General features: G+C 41.5%; 1 protein-coding gene across 2 annotated transcripts; it reads right to left on the reverse strand.

Annotated features, from left to right (window-relative positions):
• Positions 1-424: 424 nt before the first annotated feature.
• Positions 425-27,329, reverse strand: vps37ba (VPS37B subunit of ESCRT-I a). 2 transcript variants are annotated; one of them, XM_046346921.1, is made up of 5 exons: positions 26,304-27,329; positions 18,600-18,771; positions 14,821-15,003; positions 4,116-4,198; positions 425-3,684 (listed from the first exon to the last, which is right to left on the reverse strand). In XM_046346921.1, exons 1-5 carry the CDS (start codon positions 26,406-26,408, stop codon positions 3,211-3,213), a joined length of 1,017 nt encoding a protein of 338 aa, XP_046202877.1. In that variant the 5' UTR covers positions 26,409-27,329; the 3' UTR covers positions 425-3,210. The 2 variants fall into 2 exon arrangements, with proteins under 2 accessions (XP_046202877.1, XP_046202879.1); XM_046346923.1 differs by lacking the exon at positions 14,821-15,003 and having other exon boundaries at positions 26,304-26,543.
• Between the last annotated feature and the right edge of the window lie 102 nt (positions 27,330-27,431).

Here is a 27,431-nt window from a genome sequence, read left to right on the forward strand (position 1 = left end):
CAGGTTAAGAATGTGGAGTAATGAGTAGGATTCTGTGTTTTCACATGCAAAGTGATTTATTTTGATAAACACCATCTGCTTTCCCAATTAAAACGATTGACAATTCAAAACGTACACAGAATATACCAAACATTAGGAACACCTTCCTAATATTGCACCCCAGCCGCCAGTTTGTACTTAAAATGTAGGAATATGCCTTCATATTCAAAAATAACTTGAAATGGCCAACTGACTCCTAACAACCAGAGATCAGGCTCTGTGATTGAGTGAGGCAACTCAAAAGATTTAGATTTTTTAATTTAGATGCACTATTGTAAAGTGACTGTTCCACTGGATGTCATAAGGTGAATGCACCAATTTGTAAGTCGCTCTGGATAAGAGCATCTGCTAAATGACTTAAATGTAAATGTAAATGTAAAAGATATCAATACAAAAAAAACAATTTCTTTATTCACTGTCCCGTCCTTAAAAAAATAGTTTCATAATTCTAATCAACCACCTCTACAATCTTCATAAGCCAAAATACCTACATTTACAATGAACAACATGTTCATACATGAGTATTGAAAATAAACCTGTATTTTAAAGCAGCCCAAACAGCCAAATTGTGCCAGTTATAAACAAACTGCTACAGCAGAAAAACTCAAATGAATCACAATCAAATAAAAATATGCACACAATGATTAGTTTCATTTAGAAATGCTGGTAGGCTAAAGTATATCAAAACAATTGGTATTCAATACATAACATTTCTTGCATTTGAGAACATGGCTTTTTCTTCAACCTAACTTCAACCTAAATTGCGCCGATTTGGCCAATTTCTCAGAAAGATGCATTTCTGTTTGATTTTAAGATACATTTAAAAAATATAGGAGCCCTGTTGTCTTGGCAAACCACCGATATGCATAAGAATATAAATGGTGGTCACCCACCTCAGGGCAGGCAAACCACAGTTTGTGTTGATGGTACAAAGAAGCTGCAGGAGTATCACAAGCATTAGGCACATACCCCAAGGACATATCTCTCTGGCACATTTTCAGAAGAAAACTGCATCGGCCCCATAGCACCAGTTTGGAGCGAAGAAGCCTGGCAGACAGACTAACTTGAGCCTCTCCTGCCCCCGGGCATGCACCACCATCACATCGGTTGCAGACAGCAAATGATAACAGGCTGGGGAAGTAGACATTGATGGTGAGGCTAACTAAGGTGATCCAGACCAGAAGAGCAGTCAAGCCTGGTCAGTTTACACAGATAAGAGGCATAGAACAGTCAGCAGTATGATCTTCCATATCAGTCCAGTTCAGTGAAGGCACTCAGTGGCTCGAACAGTGCACAACTGCAGCATTTAGGCCAAGGTAACCAAACACTCTTTTATGATACGTGACTTCTTTAGGATTAGTACTTGTAATAAAAATGGTGCAAGAAACATTTTAGATGGGTACTGTATTATTTTTCATATTTCATCCATATGGATCAAAAGTGTGCACTCCTCAAACTACTGTCATAACATGGGTATAAACCTGACAAATGGATGCAGGAAAGTATGAAAATAGTAATTTTACACAATGGTTTCTCAAACGGCTTTGGAATTGATGTGTCAATGTGTAGTTCATACATTCATAATCTATGAGCAGAATTACTGTCTTACTTCAATTAGCCACAAAATCCCTAGTTTGAAAGAGAATGTTTTTCTGGAAGCTGTGCAACATTTTCCCTACATGTGGACCAGCCCCCTAGCAATTAGAGTTCTAGCCAATGAGCTTAAGCCATTCACCAGTTGCAAGACAGCTAGCAAGATGCATACACAGCAGAGCAATGACGTGGTGCACATATGTGACATAGTACGCAATTTTCGCAGACCACTTCTGGCTCATGAGCACTACTTTCAGATCTACTGGCTAAGTATATAAAAATACCGGATAATCTCTTAAGATAACATAGTCTTTGTTCAGTCAATGTGATAATTACCTTCAATTACAGAGGGTATTACTGTTCACACAACAGTGGATGACTGGCTTAGTTGCAGTATATACTTGATTTGATATAGACTGTATATGGTTATATCACGGAATGAACTTAAATAGACTAATCTTGTTTCAACAGCATTGACGATAATCAGCTTTATAACGTACCCAAGAGAAAACGGCATTCAATGATTAAAGGAGTGATATACGGAAGGACAAAAAAATAATTTTCCAAAACTGTTGCGCATCAAGTATGCTATTATTGACTAAAACAACACTTAAGGTAAATTGCTTATATGGCAATGACAGATCGTTCGCAGGCAAGACCAAGAGGCCAAGGTTTCAGAGTGTTTGTGACACCAACCCCCACCCACCCCTACTATGTGCATGTTTGCACATGTAAGTCGCTCTGGATAAGAGCGTCTGCTAAATGACTTAAATGTAAATGTAAATGTCTGCCCTGAGCGACAGTGACCAATTCGACTGTCCTCCATATTGGATTGGGCATGAGATCCACACTCTTTTTTGACAACTGTCCATGCTGGAGAAGAGATGCACACACCTCACAAATTAGTTATTTCAAAATGTCTGTCTAATCTTTCCTGGCAACAATAATGCTGTATGACATTAGTACTCTAAATATCTATTGCATATGATTTATCATCGTCTTCTGGGAAGTCTCTTTTTACACAATATAAAAAACAACATTCAAATGACACTGTAGATCAAATGAGAAACAATGAATGGCTCTAGTCCCCATTCGGCTTTAGACACCACAGATGACAGATGAGAGGCACCTTCACTGTAACGGGCAGGAAGAGGAGAGTGAGGACTGAGGAAACACCTGAGGGGCATAAAGTGCTGAAAAAAATAGGCCTCATCTGACTGGGGTCATGGCCAAGCCCAGTTTTAAGAGGCCAGCTAACCATAAATGGACATTTATTTAACTTTAGACTACATCTAAAGCCCTATCGCTGAGAGATTTAACTTTGCAGACGCAAGAACTGGTCAGTCAAGTCCTTTCTGGGGTGTTGTAGCAATGGAGTGCTGATTCTGGTGAGAATAGTGCAAATTCAAACTCGATTCTGTTTTTCAGTTGAACATGCCCAGACCAGCCTTCAATCTAAGTTAGTCGACCCCCTTTGCATTACGTTGTACCATATTCAAAGGCTCACAGCCTGACACAACACAGAAGATAGTTCCAGCAAGATTGCAGTGCAAGTCCACTGCATGTACTGTACCCCCTTCACTGCTGAATCATGAAGCCAGACTGCGGGGCCATGCGAGGGGGAGGCCTTTGAGGAAGGACAGGGGGGCACTGAGACATGAAGTGGTGCTGGTGCTCCGGGTTGGCACTGGGCAAAAGGTGGGCTGCCCTGGGGGGGATAGGGGGGTATGGGATGGCAGGATAGGAGAAGACAGCAGGCTGGGGGACTACACCTGGGGGTTGTTGGGCTGGAGGTGGAGGGGGAGCTCTCCTGGGCTGGGGCACAGGGGAGTGGTTGTTGACCTCTGTGTAGAGGTGGGCTGGCCTGGCTGAGACCTCCTGGGGATGGGAGCAAGAGACTGGCACCTGGGGCAGCCTATGGCCCTTTAGCACCATCTCCTGCAGCTTGTCAATCTTCACCCTCCTCAGGTGGGCCAGCTTCCTCTTGCTCTGGTACGAGTCTATGAAGGTATCCAGGGTGACATCGCCGTCCAAGAAGGAGTCGGCCATGTTCTGTTTAGGAAGAAGCAGGAACAGTTTAAAACGTTAAAATAAAAGCACATTCTGGATATTCCATGCAAATGCCTTTTTCCCCCTTTTTTTAAACACTTGTTTATAAAAAATGAATACAAATATGATGAAAAGATGCGAGGATTGGACAGTAAAATAACTATAAAGAAAAACTGAGAGGTGTCCACCTTACTTGTAACAAAAGGGACCATAGAGTTAGATTAATAAACCATAGTAGGCCCCCTGGGCCAAAGTGCAAATAGAAAAAAACAGGAAAGGCAGGACACTGTGTGTGTGTGTGTGTGTGTGTGTGTGTGTGTGTGTGTGTGTGTGTGTGTGTGTGTGTGTGTGTGTGTGTGTGTGTGTGTGTGTGTGTGTGTGTGTGTGTGTGTGTGTGTGTGTGTGTGCAAGAGAGATAGTTTCATGCTGCTTACCTCAGTCTCCTCTTCAATCTTGGCTCCCTCTGCCTGCAGTAGAGCTAGCAATGTGTCCAATGAACTGTTCCCAGGGGTGTGGTCTGTGAGCAGAAGAGAAAGAAAAAAAAGGGACAAGACAAAAGTTAGCATTTTGTTTATGACCGCAACTATAATTCATCCTCTCAAACAGTCGCCTCAGTCACAGGACCGTTGAAAATGTACTGATGAAAATAATTAGCAGGCCTTAATAACATGACACTAAATCACATGATGACTGCTACAGAAGAATGAGGGAGTAGTCAACCAGTGAGAGAAAACACGCATGCACACACAGAGTTAAATCTCCATCAGTCACTCATTGTCTACAACAGCCTCCTCTGACACCCAAACCAAGGACAGAACATCTGAGCAAAAAGACTGACTGTCTTTCACAATGAGTGGTAAACTAAGACTGGAGCCTGCATCTGAAAATGGCACCCTACTCCCTTCTACACCGAGGCCAACAAACACAACAACAACTCCTCCTCTACCCCTTGTTCTCTCAATTGTCGTGTCAAAGCAAAATCAGCTAAGATTTCAACAACACTGGACAAATCAAAGCTCACAGGCACAGAGCTCATGTAGCCTAGAAGATGTGGGCATTAAATGGTTAGAAAAGTGTATGTTTTATACTCTTATCGTGTAGTACAATGTGTAATAACAAAATAAGTATATGCATAAACCCATTCGCTGTTGTCTGAATATAAGGAAGATCTGAGCCATACAGTCAGGGCTATAAAGTGCGACAAAAATATTTTGCTGTGGGACCTGGAGTTTTACATTTGGGAGCACCAATGAGAAGAAAAAATAAGGCCTGGCTGTACAGTTGTTTCCCGAGCACAGATTCATTAGTCATGCTTGCACCATTAATACATTGAAAACTGCTCATTTCTAGGCAGAACAGTTCAAAAGATCGACTCATATTACCGGCGCAACGTTTTTTTTTCTTCCAGTCACAGATTGGGATTTACATTCATAAACCATGTTGACGGCTGTTGTAAAACTACTCGTGCTCTGCATTTGTTTCACACCTTGTTCAGTTATGTTTGTTACCTAACAACCATTAGTTTACAATGATATCCAAACATTTGGGGGTACAGAAAGGGATAGCTTCTTCAGGAGATCAATGATCATAGCAATGACTGAATAACAGATGTCATTATAACAACCTTGACGCTCTTGAAGACAGTGTACAATTCTCTATGGAATACATCTCATTAGGAAAGTAGTCTTTTTACACAATGCAAAAATATGAATATTGTACAAATTACTTTGAATTTCAATGACAGGTGTATGAATCAACATTTTAGCTGTTTATAATAAGATGTATTTACAGGGTTACATTTGTTTCTAGGGCACAACATGAATTCATACAGTAAAGGCTGCTCCTAAATGGGTGCTCCTAAATGTTATGCTCCTAATGTTTAAAGTTGGCAACACCAGTGGGGGGGAAGAGAGCGAGCAACAAAGCCCTGGCACGCTCCTCCCCGCTCAGTGCCAAATAAGAGGCTTAATTTAACCAGCATTACACAAGGCTTTTCACAGTTGATCCAGCCAGTCAAAGGATTTTTTCTGCCATTGAAAACCTTGGGCGGGCCACCTAAGCTTTTTTATTTTCCTCTGGTCGCCTAACATGCTGACTACACCACTCATGTCGCAGGGGGAAGCGTTGCGAAATAAACGTACATTATTCAATCATTGCACCCACACCTCTGGAAAGTCTTGCGCTACAATTGAACTTGCAGTGCGTTAAGTATCACAAATAGAAGCAAGTCCTGCTTCTCTCATCTCCTCATTGGTTTTTAAGAGTGTGCTCGGTCCTCCTTTTCCTGTAGTCCACAACCATCATCTCCTTAGTCTTGATCACGTTGAGGGAGAGGTTGTTGTCCTGGCAACACAGCCAGGTCTCTGACCTCCTCCCTATATGCGGTCTCGTCATTGTTGGTGATCAGGCCTACCACTGTTGTGTCATCAGCAAACTTAATGATGGTGTTGGAGTCGTGCCTGGCTGTGTAGTCATGAGTGAACAGTGAGTAGAGGGGACTGAGCACGCATCCCCGAGGGGCCCCAGTGTTAAGGATCAGTGTTGCGGGTGTGTCGTCACCGTCCCTTACCACCTGGGGACGGCCCGTCAGGAAGTCCAGGATCCAGTTGCAGAGGGAGGTGTTTAGTCCCAGGGTCCTTAGCTTAGTGCTTAGCTTTGAACGCTGTGCTGTAGTCAATGAATAGCATTCTCACGTGGGTGATTGAAAGATAAACTGAGTTTCACACTCCAGTGCAGGTGGTAGTTCTAATGCACCTTAAAGTTGTTTGCCAGCCACCATATGAGGTCCAAAGAAGCCTGAAGGAGGAGAGATTGTTAAGAGTTTACTAAAAACACTTGTCTGTGGATTAATTGTCAGAGTAGAGTACCTTGTGTACCTTTATATCCCAGGACAAATTAGCTAGCAACAGCAAGACAGCTAGCTAAATTGCCATAAATGTTTAATGCTTTTCGACCGGTCCCTAAATTAATGTAGTTGTTTCAGAGTTCATTTTGATATTTCAAACAAAATGAAAGTGTCTGGTGTGGGTGGACTAAATCAACAGGTAAATCAAAAACAGTAAAAAATATATATAAATCATTTGAGATAGATTAAATTAAAAATAAAAAAATAATAAAACACTACTTTCAAATAATAACACCAAAATAAAGGCTAGACAGTCAGAGAGAAAAAAATTGCAGCAGTATATATTGTGTTATTATGTTGAGTAAAATAACAGCATTAGCCAAGGCAAAATGCAAAGAATTGCTGGAAATTAAACTTTAAAACTGCATCGCTGCCTTAATTTGCTCAAGGCCACAGGTTAATTGGGAATTTGTTTCTTTACTCTGGCTTTTCCAGTTGAAAGTATACATAAGTACAATTTATTATTGTATTACATAGTATTTATTTCTAAATTAAAATATGCAAAGAGGCAAAACGTCCTTAAAACTTCTTACAGCCGAAATCCAGTTAACGGGATCTATATGAAAATAGCCAGTGAAAGTGCAGGGCGCCAAATTCAAACAGAAATCTCAATTAAAATTCCTCAAACATACAAGTTTTAAAGATAAACTTGTTGTTAATCCCTCCACAGTGTCCGATTTCAAAAAGGCTACCCGCCATGTTGTGGAGTCAACAGAAGTCAGAAATAGCATTATAAATATTCACTTACCTTTGATGATCATCATAATGCACTTCCAGAAATCCCAGTTCCACAATAAATGTTGTTTTGTTCGATAAAGTCCATCATTAATGTCCAAATACCTCCTTTTTGTTTGCGCATTTAGCTCACAAATCCAAATTCAGTCAGGCCACAATATGTTCCGAATTTATTATAGTAGTGGCTCCTTCATTGAATGTGGCTACTGCCATACGGATTCTGCATCAATAAGGCATTTTCCCACAAAGACAGTTTTGGGGCATCGAGACCATATTAGAGTTCAGACATTAATTTGCATTTTGGGTTCCTCCATGCTCCGTTATTTTGAGGATGCTATAATTTGAGAGCCTATGATATACAGGTACCATTTTCTGTGCAACCTCTATTAAAAATGTTTTTTGACTGGGTGGATCGTCACCATATTCTAGGGCTCGCTGGTACCAGCACCAATAGACACACCTGTCCTGTAGTTGGAAGTGAATCCTTTCTTGTGCTAAGTGCCATCAGAGGATACATGAATGTCTATGATGACATCCTCATCCTCCTTCAGCAACTCTGCTATGTCTGGGTATATATCTGCGTATGCTCTTGAAATGATCTTTGCAGGACTCTCCATTGACTGTAGCCCTCTCTGAATCTTTGCATCTTAAGTGTGTGTGAGGGGGGGGGGGGTACTTATGGTGATCAACATTACAAACATAACTGCAGGACTAAATATCAACATGTTACCCCTTGTAAATATTAGCATTAGTGATGCAAAGATAGACATTTTTGGCCGATATCGAAAAAACAATACTGATACCCGATATTTACAATTTTAGCGGCCTTTTAAGCATTCTAGTACAGTTAAATAGTTAACACACACGGACATGGTCTAAGGCACTGCATCTCAGTGCAAGACGCGTCACTACAGTCCCTGGTTCGAATCCAGGCTGTATCAAATCCGGCCGTGATTGGGAGTCCCATAGTGCTGTGCACAATTTGCCCAGCATCGTCCAGGCCGTCATTGTAAATAAGAATTTGTTCTTAACTGACTTGTCTAGTTAAGGTCACACGCACAAAAGTTATTGCCATTTACATATGTCCCCTTTACCAGTAAAACATATCAAAACATATTTCTTTCACTTAATGGCTGTGCTGTTTCGTTGTTCAGTCATTTCATTCTCAACCCGGATTTCTATAGAACGCCGTTTGAGTCTTTGCGTGTCAAAATAGATACACATCAAATAACACACCATCTGTTTCAGTAGCTATAGTTAGCTGTCATCTAAAATAGCCCTAATTTATAAGACAGTTCTTATTTGATTAATGGTGGTCAGACCCATCTATGTGAAGCTAGCTACAATAAGGACTAGCCACAATAGTGGACTTTGCGGTAATAAAAGCCACTGTTGGCCAGCTGCTGTCTGGTTGATTGCTGCTAGTTGTCATCTTCATCTCATTTGTGTCTCAATGCGTTGCTGCGGGCGACCTCCTTTTCCTCCTCTACCTGTACTGCCACTGCCTCGATTGGCGGGTCAGGCACATTTTTTCAATCACTGCTTTTCTTGCATTGGCTAACTGAGATCGCCTATTTATTCACATACACTAGGTATATCCATCAAGATTCTCATTTACGTTGATTCTTCACGGAAGATATTTTCAAACAAGGAAGTGCTGCGCGAGGCGTTTTAACCCATCAGGTTGGCGGAAAGGGCCTTTAAATGCCAGTAACCAATCGAATGTCAGGAAATTACTCATCTTTCTGCACGAAGTACTACGTCTACAAAGGATATAGCCATGTATGGACTAGCTAACAATATGCTCCGGAAAAAAGCTTTTGAATGATATATGATTCAACATGGAGAGTTTAAAAAATAATGGTTGTAGTTCTACATGAAACATGCTATCAAGAATGACATTTATGGTAGGTGTATTTGACGAAGTTGGGACAAATTATACAAATAAAGTATTTATATACATTATATAAAGTACCCAGTTGCACAGGGCGGGATCGAGACCCAGGGTAAGTAAGCAAATTGGAGTGGGTCTAGGGTGTCAGGTAGGGTGGAGGTGAAATGGTCCTTGACTAGTCTCTCAAAGCACTACATGATGACAGAAGTGAGTGCTACGGGGCGGTAGTCGTTTATCTCAGTTACCTTCGCTTTCTTGGGAACAGGGACAATGGTGGCCCTCTTGAAGCATGTGGGAACAGCAGACTGGGATAAGGATTGATTGAATATGGCCGTAAACACACCAGACAGCTGGTCTGCGCATGCTCTGAGGACGCGGCTCGGGATGCCGTCTGGGCCTGCAGCCTTGCGAGGGTTAACACGTTTAAATGTTTTTCCTCACATCAGCTGCAGTGAAGGAGAGTCTGCAGGTTTTGGTAGCGGGCCGTGTCAGTGGCATTGTATTGTCCTCAAAGCGGGCATAAAAGTGATTTAGTCTGCCTGGAAGCAAGACATCCTGGTCCGTGACTGGGCTGGTTTTCTTTTTGTAATCCGTGATTGACTGTAGACCCTGCCACATACCTCGTGTCTGAGCCGTTGAATTGTGACTCTACTTTGTCTCTATACTGACGCTTAGCTTGTTTGATTGCCTTGCGGAGGGAATTGCTACACTGTTTGTATTCGTTCATGTTTCCGGTCACCTTTCCCTGGTTAAAAGCAGTGGTTCGCGCTTTCAGTTTCGCACGAATGCTGCCATCAATCCACAGTTTCTGGTTTGGGAATGTTTTAATAGTTGCTGTAGGTACAACATCATCAATGCACTTTCTAATGAACTCGCTCACCGAATCAGCGTATTCGTCAATGTTGTTGTTGGACGCAATGCGGAACATATCCCAATCCACGTGATCGAAGCAGTCTTGAAGCGTGGAATCAGATTGGTCGGACCGGCGTTGAACAGACCTGAGCGCGGGAGCTTCTTGTTTTAGTTTCTGTCTGTAGGCAGGAAGCAACAAAATGGAGTCGTGGTCAGCTTTTCCGAAAGGAGGGCGGGGGAGGGCCTTATATGCGTCGCAGAAGTTAGAATAGCAATGATCCAAGGTTTTACCAGCCCTGGTTGCGCAATCGATATGCTGATAACAAGACTCACTAAATTGTTTCAGATTAGCCTTGTTAAAATCCTCAGCTACAATGGATGCAGCCTCAGGATATGTGGTTTCCAGTTTGCAAAGAGTCAAATAAAGTTTGTTCAGGGCCATCGATGTGTCTGCTTGGGGGGGGGATTTATATACGGCTGTGATTATAATTTCAGGGAATTCCCTTGGTAGATAATGCGGACGACATTTGATTGCGAGGAATTCTAAGTCAAGTGAACAGAAGGACTTGAGTTCCTGTGTGTTGTGGTCACACCACGTCTCGTTAATCATAAGGCATACGCCCCCGCCCCTCTTCTTACCAGAAAGTTGTTTGTTTCTGTCAGTGCCATGCGTGAAGAAACCAGCTGGCTGCACCGATTCCGTTAACGTCTCTCGAGTGAGCCATGTTTCCGTGAAGCAAAGAATGTTACAGTCTCTGATGTCCCTCTTAAATGCTACCCTTGCTCGGATTTCATCAACCTTGTTGTCAAGAGACTGGACATTGGCGAGAAGTATGCTAGGGAGTGTTGTGCGATGTGCCCGTCTCCGGAGCCTGACCAGAAGACCTCTACCTTTCCCTCTTTTACGACGTCTTTGTTTTGGGTCGCAGGCTGGGATCCATTCCGTTGTCCTGGGTGGAAGGCAGAACACAGGATCCTCTTCGGGAAAGTCATATTCCTGATCGTACTGATGGTGAGTTGACGTTGCTCTTATATTCAGTAGTTCTTCCCGACTGTATGTATTGAAACCTAAGATTACCTGGGGTACCAATGTAAGAAATAACACGTGAAAAAAAACTGCATAGTTTCCTAGGAACGAGGCGGCCATCTCTGTCAGCGCCGGAAGTATACTCTCCCAGCTGAACATGTCCAGCACCATCTCTCAGTGAATCACTGACTTCCTGACCAACAGGATGCAACACGTGAAGCTGGGAAAACATATTTTGAACGCTTTATTCCTCGGCACTGGAGCTCCACAAGGATGCATGCCATCATCTCTACTCTACACCAATGACTGCACCCGCATCAACGCATCTGTCAACCTACTCAAGTTTGGTCGGTCTCATCACCGACGGCGATGGGTCCATGTACCGTGGAGAGATCGACCGGCTGGTGGCCTGGTGCAGTCTCAATAACCTGGAACTCAACAGACTAACCCATGGAGATGGTGGTTGACTTCAGAAAACACCCTCCACCATCTCTCTCCCCCCCTCAAGAGATTGATGGCTCAGCTTTTGGCAGGGCTGAATCAATCAAATTCCTGAGGACTATCATCTCCCACAACCTCATGTGGGAAGACATCACGGCGGTCACCAAGAAGACACATGCACAGATGTACTACTTGCGGCATATGAAAAATCTTAATCTCCCAGTCAATCCTGCTCCGGTTTTACACATCAATCGTTGAGTCCATCCTCACCTCCTCCATCACAGTCTGGTTTGGGTCTGCATATCTGCCCGCTGAAATGGCAAACTGCAACGCGTTGTCCAGTCTGCAGAGGGTCGTCGGCTGCCACCTGCCCTCCATCAAAGTACTGCAAAAAGCATGCTGGAAAGGTCATCGCTGAACCTCCCACCCTGGTCAAACCCTCTTCGAAAAATGTACCTCTGGCAAGCGGTCCATGTCACTCATGACAAAAACCTCCTGCACCTCACGCACACATGTTCCGTCTAAGCTGCGCGCAACTCCCCTCAGACGGCCGCACAGAAGTAATATCAGCCTGCGCAGAGAAGAACGAGATTCACTCAACTTTCTAGAGTTTTTCCCTTCAGTCAACACTATCAACATTTCGCTCTACTGTGGGAATTGTGCTCGAATCAACGCAATATTAGCCACTTTCAATGTAACATACAGAAACAAAAAACTATGGAAAACTTAGTATGCAAATCTAACTGCGCAAGAGATTTTCTTGTAGCAAGAGTGCATTGGAGTATGATTCTATTGCATTGACAGGCACGACTCAGGCCCGTATTCTACACAGATCGGTGCACCTTAAAAACATCAGAGCTGCAGTAGACCTATATGCAAATAGCCATTCATGGATTACTAGAACGAACATTTCTGTGGCGTTCATTAAGAAAATATATATAATAAATCAATTGAATATAGTCATTACAATAAATAAGTTTAGACAGGTCTAAAGAAACATGATATAAAGAAAATGTATATTTCAGAAGAACAGACAAGCATACTATGAGTTGTCCTTATGTTAGGCCCTGATCTAGCTATGAAATATGGATGTGGGCTACTTGAGTTCATTTAGCAGACAAGATTTGCTTAGAATTCCGTGGCATTACTTGTAATTATTTTATAATATGAAGAATACAATTGAACATAGCTTAATAAAATACAAAGGATATTTTCTCCAACCGATTTCAAAGGAAGTGCACACATACTTCTATTCTGTGTTGAGCGGTTAACAAAGAAACTGGTACTCCTATATGCTTCATTTTGAGTTATTTATGCAACTTCTATGGTGATACAAAATGCTGGGCTATATGTTTAGATGTGTAATACATTCTTAGGTTGCATGATGGGAACTCTAATGATGGTTTGAAAAAAGTTGCATGAAAGGCATGAGCTCTGATTTGTTTCTTGTTCAAGCTGCACACTTCATCAGTCTCTCATTCACAATTTGACAAGCACTTGATAATATTCTCACCAGGACTTGAATTTCCCAGTGGTTGTGTGGCCGTAATGCCCGCTAAAAAAATCTGTCTTTTGCAGCCAAAGGGGCCATTGTGCCCTTGGGCTGAATATAACAGTTATAATTATTTTCTCGTGGCTGCCGTGCTCCAAAGCACTCTCAGATATCTCAATTCTTATTAGCAAATCCCCATCACGTCATCTGGTCCTCCTCACAGGCATTCAGCTAAGTATGCTACAAGTGAATTAAGACACAAATGCGCTCGTCCCTCTTATTGAATTCCAGGGCGCATATTGAAGATGTCCACATTTAATCTACTTTGTCAGCCAACAAATGAGTAGGCCTAACAAACAGACGAAGCACTAGCCTATGTCAATCTACTATCCCCCATAGAATAGGTACATTTTTGTACTATTGGTCAACTTGTCCTTCTATGCAATAAATAAATATTCCAAACATACTCTGGGACAGTTGTGGGATGTGATAGATCCCAAATTAATACAACCACTCACAAAAAAACTTTTAAAAGCAATGAGGCTGATGCAATAGATCAGAACATTTAGCTTAAAAAAAGTTTGATAGCCTAATAGTTTATTTCTTCACATTATAAGTGCAGCAATGCGAACACTGCCATGCAATAAAATGCAAATGAATTACTTAAAAATCATACAATGTGATTTTCTGGATTTTTGTTTCAGATTCCGTCTCTCACAGTTGTAGTGTACCTATGATAAAAAAATACAGACCTCTACATGCTTTGTAAGTAGGAAAACCTGCTAAATCTGCAGTGTATCAAATACTTATTCTCCCCACTGCATGTATGCATGCATGTATGCTTGTATGCATGTACACACACACACACACACACACACACACACACACACTAGGCCTAGAAAGCTGATGGAATTCTCTTTTTAATAGAGGCCATCAAAACAATTCTCATGCAATTGCATAGCCTATAGAAATGTTGCGCAACGTAAGCTCATGGGCTCTCATTATGTTTATTTGATTTTCGATTACATTTGCATTGATATCAGAGTGATTAGAGGGATGATAGGGGGTTGAGTACCAGGCAGCTAGCAAGTTTGGTAGGCTACTAATGACCGTCAGAGGCATCAGAGCTTTGAGAAGCCTAGTTACCATGTCGGTGTACACTGCATTTGCATTCTGTTTATCTCTCTGCATTTAGATAAGATATATTAATATTTATACTGTAACTCTGTACATCCAATACACTGTATATCAATTGTATACCCACTGTATATTTGAATATCTGTTAATTCTCTTATAGCTCACTCTACCTAGTTGTATATAATGTATGTTTAAATTTGCTTAAACTCCACTGTTTGTATTCGGTCTCTAAATGTTGTCTATCACTAGCAGCACCATATCACCAAGTGAAATTCTGAGTATGTGTAAATGTACTTGGCAAATAAAGTTGATTCTGAGGTGTCAGGATGATAGAAGCTCCTCTTCTGGCACAGCAAGCGTCTCTCCACCCACTATGGCTCCAGCAAAGGCCCCAGCAAAGGCCCCAGCAAAATGACAACAGACTCACAGGAGTATCAGCACTCCTCCACACAATGGAATGATTCTCTACCTCTGAAAGACCCGCGAAGAACAGGAACAAAACACACACACACACACACATACCACACCCACCCACCCCTTGGACCCAGGGATCATGAGACTGCCATTTAGTAATGGATACAGGCCAGCCTTCTCTGATAGTCTGAGGGAGAGTTTTTGGCTTTTCTACCTCGCTCTTTCCCCCCATCTATACCTACCTCCCTCTAGCACCGTTTGGCTCTCACATGCCCAGCAGCACAATGGCTCACTGTGGACTGCTTTAATAAGGGGCAGGGGAGCAGAGTCTGTTCTGTCATCCTGGCTCCCACTCACTGCTAGACTGGGAGTCTCTTCTGAAGAACCCCCTTTGGCATTGCCTTGAAGGATTGGTGGGGGAGTCACTGTATACAAAAGGAAACACACAAATCAAACAATACTGGTTTGATTCTGCTTGGAGACATCGATTTTTTTTGCTATGGGATGCGTCCCAAATGACGCACCCTATTTCCTATATATGGTTTACTACATAGAAAATAGGCTGACATTTGGGATGCAGTTGTGCTGTTCTGCTCTGTACTTCCCAGGCATCTGCTGCTAGGACAGCCAGCACACAGAGACATCTACAATTGACTAAATGGAATTCGGAATTCAACAAACAAATGGCAGGAGGCCAGGCGCTTTGACTACAGGAAAATACAAGGTTAAACCAACTTCATCAGGGAGTGCTAAACTACACCCACTAGAACAAAGTAAGTAATGAAATGCTGGCATGCTGTTCAGAGTGGCTTCACTGGCAACCGTTGCGTCATAGGTACACTCAACGTATTACTCACTCCACACAAAGTGCTGCTAAGGTGTGCCATTATGGGGGTATACACTACTCTCTAACTCTCGCCTACTGCAGTATAGCTGGCATCTTAAGTCAATGCTGTATTCTGCTCAATACTGGCAGAGATCAGCTACTGCGGGAAGGAAAATGACAAATGCACTAGGGCCACTATTTAATAATAATAATCAGGAAATTGAGAAACTGGTCAGGCCTGCATGTCAATGGAAGAACTAACAATAGAAAAATATTGTAACTACCGTCTCAAACTATCCATGACAGTAAACAACGTTAACGTTCAAAAGTTCAGAGTGAGTTGTCAACTGATTTGGTAATCCAGATAATAGGCATAACCTTTTCAAACCATTAAGCCATCACAATTAATAGGGTTGGACGATACACAGATTTTCATATCGTCCTTCTGTCATCCATGATTTACGGTATTATCAGCTTACTACACAAAGGGGCACCAAAACCCCTGGCAAAATATGCCCATTAGGCATCTATTACTAGAACGCTAACACATTTAGCACATTTCCATGGAGGCTGCTAGCTAAATATGCTAGCGAGCACAAATTGCATAGACAGGCAATCAAGCTCATAAAGTTAAACTTACAGTGTGTTCAGAAAGTATTCACACCCCTTGACTTTTTGCTAATTTTGTCGTCTTATGGTCTGAAATTATAATTGATGAAAAAAAATGTAATTGGCTTACATACACACAATACCCCATAATGTCAAAGTGGAATTAACTAATACAAATTTAAACAATGAAAATGTCTTGAGTCAATAAGTATTCAACCCCTTTGTTATGGCAAAGCTAAATAAGTTCCGGAGTAAAAACTTGCTTAACAAGTCACACATAAGAGCGTCTGCTAAATGACTTCAATGTAAATGTAATAAGTTGCATGGACTCACTTTGTGCAATAGCGTTTAGCATGATTTTTGAATAACTACCTCATCTCTGTACCCCACAAACAGATATTTTTAAAGCCCCTCAATCGAGCAGTGAATATCAAACCCAGATTCAACCACAAAGACCAGGGAGGTTTTCCAATGTGTTACAAAACAAGCATATATAAAACACATAAGAAATATCATGATACGTTTTGTAAACGCAGACCTAAAATGCTTCTTATTGTAATTTCTTCTCAGCATCAGAAAAATGTTCAGCTGCACTTCTCCACTCGGGTGAGAATTCATAAAAGGGTATTCAATCAGCAGACAACACTGAGTGATGTGTAGCTACAGTTGCAAGAAAAAGTATGTGAACCTTTGGAATTATCTGGATTTCTGCATGAAATTGGTCATAAAATTAGATCTGATCTTCATCTAAGTCACAACAGACACAGTGTGCTTAAACTTATAACACACAAATTGTATTTTTCTTGTCTATATTGTATACATCATTTAAACATTCACAGTGTAGGTTGGAAAAAGTATGTGAACCCCTAGGCTAATGACTTATCCAAAAGCTAATAGGAGTCAGCTAACTTGGGAGTCCAATCATTGAGACGAGATTGGAGATGGTTGGTTAGAGCTGCCCTGCCTTAAAAAAAAGAAGCATTGCCTGATGTGAACCATGCCTCGAACAAAAGAGATCTCAGAAGAACCAAGATTAAGAATTGTTGACTTGCAAAAACCTGGAATGGGTTACAAAAGTATCTCTAAAAGCCTTGATGTTCATCAGTCCACAGTAAGACAAATTGTTTATAAATGGAGAAAGTTCAGCACTGTTGCTACTCTCCCTAGGAGTAGCCATCCTGCAAAAGGACTGCAAGAGCACAGCACAGCTCAATGAGCCTAAGAAGAATCCTGGAGTGTGAGCATGTTCCAGGGATTTCTGTAAGTCTTTAGCTAACATCTCCGTTTACGAGTCTACGATACGTAAAACACTAATGGTGTTTGTGGGAGGACAACACGGAAGAAGCCACTGCCGTCCAAAGAAAACATTGCTGCACGTCTGAAATTCGCAAAAGAGCATCTGGATGTTCCACAACGCTACTGGCAAAAAATATTCTGTGGACAGATTAAACTAAAGTTGAGCTGTTTGAAAGAAACACACAACACTGTGTGTGGAGAAATAAAAGGCACAAAACCTTATCCCAACTGTAAGTATGGTGAAGGGAGCATCATGGTTTGGAGCTGCTTTGCTGGACAGCTTGCTATCATCGACGGAAAAATGTATTCCCAAATTTATCAAGACATTTTGCAGAAGAATGTAAGGCAATCTATCCCCCAATTGAAGCTCAACAGAAGTTGGGTGATGCAACAGGACAACGACCCAAAACACAGAAGTAAATAAACAACAGAATGTCTTCAACAGAATAAAATACGCCTTCTGGAGTGGCCCAGTCAGAGTCTTGACCTCAACCCGATGCTGTGGCATGACCCCAAGAGGGCGATTCACACCAGACATCCTAAGAATAAGAACTGAAACGCTTTTGTAAAGAGGAATGGTCCAAAATTCCTCCTGGCCGTTGTACAGGTCTGAGCCGCAACTACAGAAACCATTTGGTTGAGGTTATTGCTGCCAAAGGATGGTCAACCAGTTATTAAATCTAAGGGTTCACATACTTTTCCCACCCTGCACTGTGAATGATTACACGGTGCGTTCAATAAAAGACATGAAAATTTATATTTTTTTGTGTGTTATTAGTTTAAGCAGACTGTTCATCTATTGTTGTGACTTCGATGAAGATCAGATTATATTGTATGACCAATTCATGCAGAAGTTCAGGTAATTCCAAAGGGTTCACACTGTACTTTTCTCCGGTACTTAAAATGCAAGATTAACTTTAAGCAAAACATTAGGAAATGTAGCAGGCTACATTCTTCCTATGATAACATTAAAAATATGATGGCCATGCATCATTTTTACAAAACAATACCTTGCTCTTTCATTGTAAAGGACAGATCACAATTGTCTGTGGGATGGTCCAAAATAGGGGAGGATTGTCAAACTTTTTTGTTACATTGGGAAGGATTGGTTTTTTTTGGGGGGGGGGGGGGGGTTACAATATAATTTATGCCATCCTAGCCAAATGTCCTTATCTGCTTGCATGCACCTCCCCTATAGTAAGGGGCTTTGGTACTTCCCTAATGGAGTTTTGTACACTCGGGGTATAATGAAATGTACTCATATTCTGCAGACAAGTGAACATGCGTTACCTAGTTTGGACTTGTGGACCTGGTAGGCCTCAAAGCTCTCCTGTAGTGAGCCGTAGCATTTGGTGAGCTGGGTCTTCTGGTGTTCCAGGCTGGGCTGCAGTTGAAGATTCTGCTCTGCCAGGCTCCGGTTACTGGCCAGGATCATCTCCTTGTTCTGCTGCACATCCTGCATCTACAATACACATTAAGACCCACACACAGTGAAACTGACAGTGTTTAAGCAACATGAAATCTTATAGAAATTGCTCAGATACAGTACACCCCCAGGAAGAATATGACTGCTTTCTGACAAGCGAGCACTTAGACACCTTCATGTTCACGTTTTCATACATTCACAGAATGTTTGGTAATGACGTAGAGTAACTTCAATTCTACAGCAATATTTTGGGAAAGCGGCCGTGCGTTCGGACAATCAATAGACACTGCAGTAAATAAAACCTAATAAAAACTGTTAGTCTTGTCCAGGACCGGACCCTATGCAGACCGGTGTGCCATATCCAATCAGAGCTACAGTAGGCATATATGCAAATAAGCGAGTTGCCACACGGGCCTGCCATCATTCACCTTGAACTGGACTGTGTGTTTACAGGCAGTGACAACTGAATGGGAATTGCCTGCCTGCCCATTTGTCCGATGCCAAATACATTTGATTGACAACTAAGAGATATACTTGCTAACTGTGGGTAATAGTCATTCAAGTTCAGCATAGCTAGCTAGCAAAGTGATACCCATTTCTTGCTAGCTAACCAAATGACACCTGCATCTCTAGCTGTAGCCACCAAAAAACAATGCGGGGAAAAAGCTGACAAATTCCCATTAGTTAGCTAGCTAGGTAGCTAAAGTAGGCTTCGTGTTTTAATAATCAAAGTTGCTAATTAAAGACCTAAATGAATAGATATGCTAACCTATTGGCCATGATATGATTGACTTGTGGTCACTGTCCTTGCTGTTTGATTGTATTGACATTCCCAGCCTTGGTTACATTTGTCAGTTTTGTCCAAACTATTCAGTCATTGAAACAAACCATGCATCTTGAATGGGTTGAGGCAGCAAACAATGCACCAGGTCAGCTGTGAATTACAACCTGATAGCAATATTTTTTGGACTTCCAAATAATGTATAGGTGAATTATATGCATTGAACTGTATCCATCTATTCTGCCAAAAATGCCTTACTCTACATCATGGAATTTTGAATCAAATAGAACCTATTTTTAAAACCTTGTATAAAGTTGGTTTTGTAGCATTAACTGGGAACTTGTTATTTGGGAATTTGATATGTCTGATTGCCTGTGTTTCATATCTGCAAAGTAGTTCAAACGCTGTCAGTTCAATTTTAAGACATACAGAGATACATTGTATGACACATTATAAAGACACACATGGTGAGACATGCGGATACACAAACACAATGTAAGGCAACACCAGGATGGGTAGGGATCAGATCTTTTGCCTGTCCTGTCAACACTCAACTAGAACCCGCTGTGTGACTTCTCAAAACAAGCCCACGGCATGCGGATTATGTAAAAATATATATATATATTTTTTAAACTCAAATTAGTCACGTGAAGAAAATATTAATATGGAGTTTAATATGAGCCAAGAATCTAAACAGTGGCTGATGACTAACTAACTATTCAAGAGCTTTTCCCACACGACTCAAATTCACAGTCGCATCAAGCTACATTTTCTCCAAGGACAGAAATAGCAAGTGGCTTGGGCGTGAATAGAATCATGTGCCCCAGCTCTGCAAATACATAAACTAACCTACCATGTAGAACACTACTTCCAAGACGGATTATCTTATAACAGAAAGACAGAAACCAGACAGCCGTGTGGGCTTTGGCCGCTGGGCTGTGGGTTAAGAGGGTGACAGAGAGAAAACAACATTTCAGACAAGGCCAGAGGCTAAATACACTTAGTGCCACAGTGCTTTACTGCTTCCATCACTGCACTGCCATATCCAGAGCTGACCAAACAAAGCCATACAACTAACTTCCGAAGAACAGAACCACGTCTCAATTAGCCACTCCAACGCCATGCACTGAAAAAAGAAGTAGGCCCTTAAATAGCATCCATAACTGCAGGCTTATTCTGTCCAACCAAACACATTTTGCGGGGGAAGGAAATGCATTCAGAAAAACTCTCCACTTTCTCTGTTCACAGTGACAATACCCGAGGGAAAAATACTAGAGGGAACACCAAAATCGTCACAAACAAACAAACTGTGTTCAATACATTCCTTTTTTCTTCACATTTAAGACACCCCTCCAACTAACATAATAATGTTATTATGAAATAAGAAGGCATGGCCAGGGAGGACTTAATCCTAGATCAGCACTGCTACTTAGATGATTTATGAATACAGGACCACAGCTCAGAGGGCCAGAGGCAGCATCAGCAGCCAGCATCACACCCAAAGAGGGTTTTCATTCAGTGCCTCCTCTGGAGCTTAGTCCAAGAGATGATTCTATTCTAGAGCTCAGCCCAACAGGGAGCAAGATATAGAGGGCTACATCTCTCAATGTCATGCCTGGTATAGGTCTAGCTACATATCTGCAAATCACAGTTTCCCAACTAAGTGACACTGGCTCATACCAGTGGTTGTTATTTTCCTTCCTTCCATTTCTCTTTTGAACCGCAATCACTTCAAAGTGACAATACAGTGCTCTACAGCACTCTATTGAGAGGGAGGATTTGCCTACTGAGACTGACTTATCATGGAAGGAATTCACAGAGGGGATGAATAACTGTACAAAGTCAGCTTAATCTCAAATTTACTTAACATGTGAAATGTCAAAACACAAAGTTAATCAGCGGACACATCATGTTGTGATGGAGAACTATGCCAACCGCTACCCAGTGTTGAGATTCTACCGGTTACATTTGCTGAAAAGGAACTTTAGTTGCTTGATATGCTATTCTTAGCTGGCTGTGTTAAATTGAAGATTGATCAGGCCCAGCAACTGCACTAACCAAGACCAGTCTGGCAGCTATTGCTCATGTCTGTCCCTGACTGCCATGTACATTCACGCACACAGGCACAAAATCCAAACATGCCATTAGAGAGTGCAGTAAAATGATAACGCACTGCTGTTAACTTGAAACAAGAGGTTTATATCTCCTGGCACGGCACACACATGCCAGGACTGACAGACAAATATGAACTGTCAGTATGTAGCCATGATATTAACCAAGGTTGGCCATAGAGAAGAGATTCATGTGATTCGAGCGAGAGGCTGAACATTGTTCTGGTTATTTGAAATGATAGGAACACACACCCATTGAACACCGTTTGCATACAAAAAGTGAGTAGGTGTGCGAGTGTGTATTCCAAATGTGAAAAAAAGAGTGGTTAGTTTGCTAGCATAAAGCATTAAAAAAAGTGTCCATATTTACAGGTATGCATTTCAATACCGGAGCAGTACAGTGTACTTACATACGGTACCTGCTCAGATCACATTGTGTACATCAGGGCTAATCAACCATATTCTCACAGGGGCCAGACGTAAAAAAGGTTAATTGCACAGGGGGTGGACATTTTCCACATGCTATTATTCTTCGGAAGAACTGTATAAAAAGCAACGCACACACCAATAAAGAACTTTTCTTAAAATTAAATGTTGCTCAGTAATTAGGAAAGAAGCAGAGGGTGCTCAACCAACGTGAGTCGAGCTGCAACCAATTTTGTTTCATAATCGTTGTCAAGGACACAACTATTAAAATATTCCTAAAAGTAATTACGTCATTTTAACCTGAAGACTAAGCATCTCAAATAATAAAGATACTATGTCAAATCAGGTAATGCCAAATTCCAGTCTGAAGGAAGTATGTTGAGAATGAATTTCTCTCAGTCATAAGGTGTGTTTCTTTGTCACACTCCCTTCTAACAAATCCATGTGACCAGCGGGGAAAACAGAAGGCATTCGGGAAAGTATTCAGACCCCTTGACCAGAAGGCATTCGGGAAAGTATTCAGACCCCTCACATTTTGATACGTTACAGCCTTATTCTAAAATGGATTAACCCCCCCCCAAATCTACACACAATACACCATAATGACAAAGCAAAAACAGTTTTGGAAATGTTTGCAAATGTATAAAGAAAAAACCCGGAAATATCACATTTACATAATTATTCAGGCCCTTTACTCAGTACTTCGTTGAAGCACCTTTAGCAGCCATTACTGTCTCAGGTCTTCTTAGGTATGACACTACAAGCTTGGCACACATGTATTTGGGGAGTTTCTCCCATTCTTCTCAAGCTCTGTCAGGTTGGATGGGGAGCGTCGCTGCACAGCTATTTTCAGGTCTCTCCAGAGATGTTAGATCCAGGCCACTCAAGAAAATTCAGAGACTTGTCCTGAAGCCACTCTGGCATTGTCCCGACTGTGTGCTTAGGGTCGTTGTCCTGTTGGAAGGTGAACTTTCACCCCAGTCTGAGGTCCTGAGCGCTCTGGAGCAGGTTTTCTTTAAGGCTCTCTGTACTTTGCTCCGTTCAGCTTTCCCTCAATCCTGACTAGTCGCTTAGTCCCTACCGCTGAAAAACATCCCCACAGCACGATGCTGCCACCACCATGCTTCACCGTAGAGGTGGTGCCAGGTTTCCTCTAGATGTGACACTTGGCATTTAGGCCAAAGACTTAAATCTTGGTTTCATTAAACCAGAGAATCTTGTTTCTCATGGTCTGAGAGTTCTTTAAGTGCCTTTTGGGCAAACTGCAAGTGGGCTGTCATGTGCTTTTACTGAGGAGTGGCTTCTGTCTGGCAGAGTGCTGCATAGATGGGAAAACATTCCAGAAGGGCAACCATCTCCACAGAGGAACTCTGGAGCTCTGTCAGAGTAACCATCGGGTTCTTGGTCACCTCCCTGACAAAGGCCCTTCTCTCCCGATTGCTCAGTTTGGAACTCTACAGACAATTCATTTGACCTCATGGCTTGGTTTTTAGCTCTGACATGTACTGTCAACTGTGGAACCTTAAATAGACAGGTGTGTGCCTTTACAAATCACGTCCAATTTCAAGGCTCATAGCAAAGAGTCTGAATTAGGGATGTACCGATATGACATTTTTGGCCGATTCCGAAAATCAGATATTTTCCTTGCCAAACCCCATCCCCACCCCAAATAACGCACCGTTATCTTTTATTTTAGCGGCTTTTAAGCATTCTAGTACAGTTAAATAGTTAACACACAGCGGTCTAAGGAACTGCATCTCAGTGCAAGAGGCGTCACTACAGTCCCTGGTTCAAAGGCCATCACTGTAAATAAGAATTTGTTCTTGCCTAGTTAAATAAAAGGTTACACACACACCACACTGAACAAAAGGTTATTTTGTTGGCATTTACCTACATTATGTCCCTCATTTACATATGCAGAGCATGGTGGTGACACAGTAACGAAGCGCCAGACAGAATACCAGCCAATCGATTGTTCACAGCCTTGAGTACTTTTGTAAGTTTTAACCCCACGGTCTGTGTCAGTAGTTTTGTTGAGCAGGTGATTGTTGAGCAGGCGTTTCAATGCCATGACAGAGGTATCGCGTCTGCTGCAGAAGCAGTTGACTAGCTTATTTCTCAAGTGAGTTGTTCGAATGGCGCTAGAAGTGTGTATATGTTTCAAACATGTTCTCAAATGCCATTGAAATGGCAGCAGTGGAATGACCACCAGCACATTCTTGAGCATGCAACACGGCTTTCCTCAGTACGAAATCACCGTCGACCCACTGTGCTGTCAGACTCGGCAAGCCCATGGGGCTGATGTCGCTGGTCCAAATGTCAGTTGTGACGCCCATAGCAAATAGCATAATGAATTCCATTATCTTGGCGTTAATGGATTTCGGCTTTCAAATGACTTAAACTTGTTGGAAGTGTGCGCTTAGTATTTTTCTGCTTTTGTTCTGTGTAGCGCTGTATTTTTCGTGGTGTCATTACGTAATCTACTTACATTAAACACGTATGCACATCAGCTTTGACATCGGATTTGCACACTGCCGTTAAACTAGACATTGGGCTGATGCCAATGTCACCATTTTTAGGTAATATCGTCTGATTCCGATATGCTCACCGATATATCACGCATTCCTAGTCTGAATACTTACATAAGGTATCCGGTTTTTTTATTATACATTTGCAAAAAATTCTAAAAACCTGTTTTTGCTTTGTCATTATGGGATATTGTGTGTAGATTTATGAGGAAAAAAGTAACCTACAGCAATCAGCTATGATATCAAGCCCTTCGTCATTCCACTCCACTGCCACAACGTGAGGAAAACGAAACCATTGGCAGCTAGAATCAGATACGGGGATGAATAAAATCGTAACTGGGACTATAAAAAGCAGTTCTCTGGTATCGAAACACATGCAAATCAATGCTAGCTGGTTTCCTTTATTAATTTACAAGGTCAGTTAAAGACCTTACAGCTTACAATTGTCCTTTCCCCTACAGATGGATCTATGGAATTGTCTAGGAACAACTATGTAAATTCACCCTCACAGCTTGTTCTTCTCTCAGGTGTGCTAGTAGAAGTCCTGCCCAAGGAGGAGAACTCTGAGAACATAGTCTGTGGAATTGTTTGATTTATTATTTAACTAGGCAAGTCAGTTAAGAACAAATTGTTATTTACAATGACAACCTAGGAACAGTGGGCTAACTGCCTTGTTCAGGGGCAGAACAACAGATTTTTACCCTGTCAGCTCAGGGATTCGATCCACCCAACCTTTCGGTTACTGGCCCAATGCTCTAACCACTAGGCTATATTAAAGATAATCTAACAAATAAACTACCATACTGAGTGTAATGACTCGGCACAGCTGGCAGTAAAAGTTCATTCAGCAGCTGACAATTTCATGATTATCCTCATCAGTGACTTTATAGCCAATTGTGTTACCAAACCTCATTCAAGGTTCCTTATGGCTAAAAAGGCAGCTGGTTATACAAGATAACATGTTTTTTTGTAAAACAGGCGAGGAGGTGCATGACCTTGACATTGTGCCAAATGAAACAAAAATAAATGTATGAACACCTGCCCTTATTGGGTCTTGTAATTTAATTTTCATAAACGGAAACTCTGACCTCCTGAACTGTATTTCGTGTCATTACTGCAGCTTGGTAAACATAGGTATTTTTGCTTCGTCACCAACCATAATACCAGTTGACACTCCCAAAGAGGAAGTGTTCTTACTATTTTCATGTCCACATCCATCTGCAAGTAACGTTCTTCCAAAATGTATTGCTGATTAAGAGAAGAGAAGCATGGATACTATACATTTTCTCTGCAGCAATATTGTTATGTTGCTGTCACTCGCTGACAATGTAACAGTGTTTGTTTATTTTATGGCAACAATGTGGCAAAGCATGTCGAGTTCCAGGAAGGTTTGCTATTTCGAGTTAGACAGCAAAATTCTAAAAGTTCTTCAAAGAATATATATATATATATATATATATATATATATATATATATATATATATATATATATATATATATATTTTTTTTTAAACGCCTGACATTGACGGTAACGTTATCTGTCCACGCACCAAAGGTTGAAAAACGATGTATTGGAAGGTATGCAATATAAATCCGCAAATTCTCGACATTCACTAAATGCTTCGTTACCTACCCTGCATGCTGGCAAAAGGCAAAAAAAAAGGCTTGAAAAATGTAAACATTGCGGCAGTAAACCCAAGTTAATTTGTTACAGTGGCTTACCTCTTCCATTTCTTGAATAATTTTGTTAAGTTTGTCATCATCTTCAAGCATTTCGTTGAGCTGCGTCATCGAGTAAGAGCTAAACTTGTTCCAAAAACCAGACATTTCTGTCACATCTGTCTTCTTACGATTCTTTCTTCCCCTCAGACCCCCTTCGTTGAAGCACCTTCACTCTCACGCGCTCGGAAGACTAAACAGCTTGGCTGAAAAAAACGAGCAAGCTTCAGACTGTAACCGGAAGCTGTGTGTCTCTGGCACAGGATTGGAGGTGGGAATATATGACGTCATACTGAATGTAATACAGTCGAAGAGGCCTCTGCTACAATAAAACCAACAGGCAACAACAAACAATATGTTTTCAGTAGCCTGGTTGCAGTCATGTCTTTGTTAATTCTGTACATTCACTTTTACTTGTGCAAAATCAAGTATTGGACAGCATCCACATGAAATCTAATCTATTCAGCAATGATAGTGTCATATAGTTTCAAGACATTGCACTTCCCATTGCATAGAATAAATACAGTCTGCACATTCTCATCCAGTGAAGGCACCTCTCTGTCCTGTATACAGTATACGTTTACAAATTAACCAGATACAGAAAGGCCTAGATGCACACAGAGATAACTTTACAATTCCCACCTAATATTGCAATTACAAATAAAGTATCACAATACTATTATTGTTTTGTACCTCATACAATCAATGATATTAACGATATTCATACACTGAACAAAAATCTAAACGCAACAATTTCAAAGAGTTACATTTCATATAAGGAAATCATTCAATTGAAATATATGCATAAGGCCCTAATCTATGGACTGCAATTAATTAATTAGGCCCTAATCTATGGATTTCACATGTCTGAGACAGATCTGCATCTGTTGTTCACAGATACTTCTCTGGTGTGACAGCCATTTGCCTCATGCAGCACGACATATCTCCTTCACATAGAGTTAATCAGGCTGTTGATTGTGGCCTGGTGAATGTTAATGGTTGTGTGAAGTTGCTGGATATTGGCGGGAACTGGAGCATGCTGCCGTACAAGTCAATCCAGAGCATCCCAAACAAGCTCAATGGGTGACATGTCTGGTGAGTATGCAGGCCATGGAATAACTGGGACATTTT

The sequence above is a fragment of the Oncorhynchus gorbuscha genome, linkage group LG04 (assembly GCF_021184085.1).
Source record: "Oncorhynchus gorbuscha isolate QuinsamMale2020 ecotype Even-year linkage group LG04, OgorEven_v1.0, whole genome shotgun sequence".
Taxonomy (NCBI): Eukaryota; Metazoa; Chordata; class Actinopteri; order Salmoniformes; family Salmonidae; genus Oncorhynchus; species Oncorhynchus gorbuscha.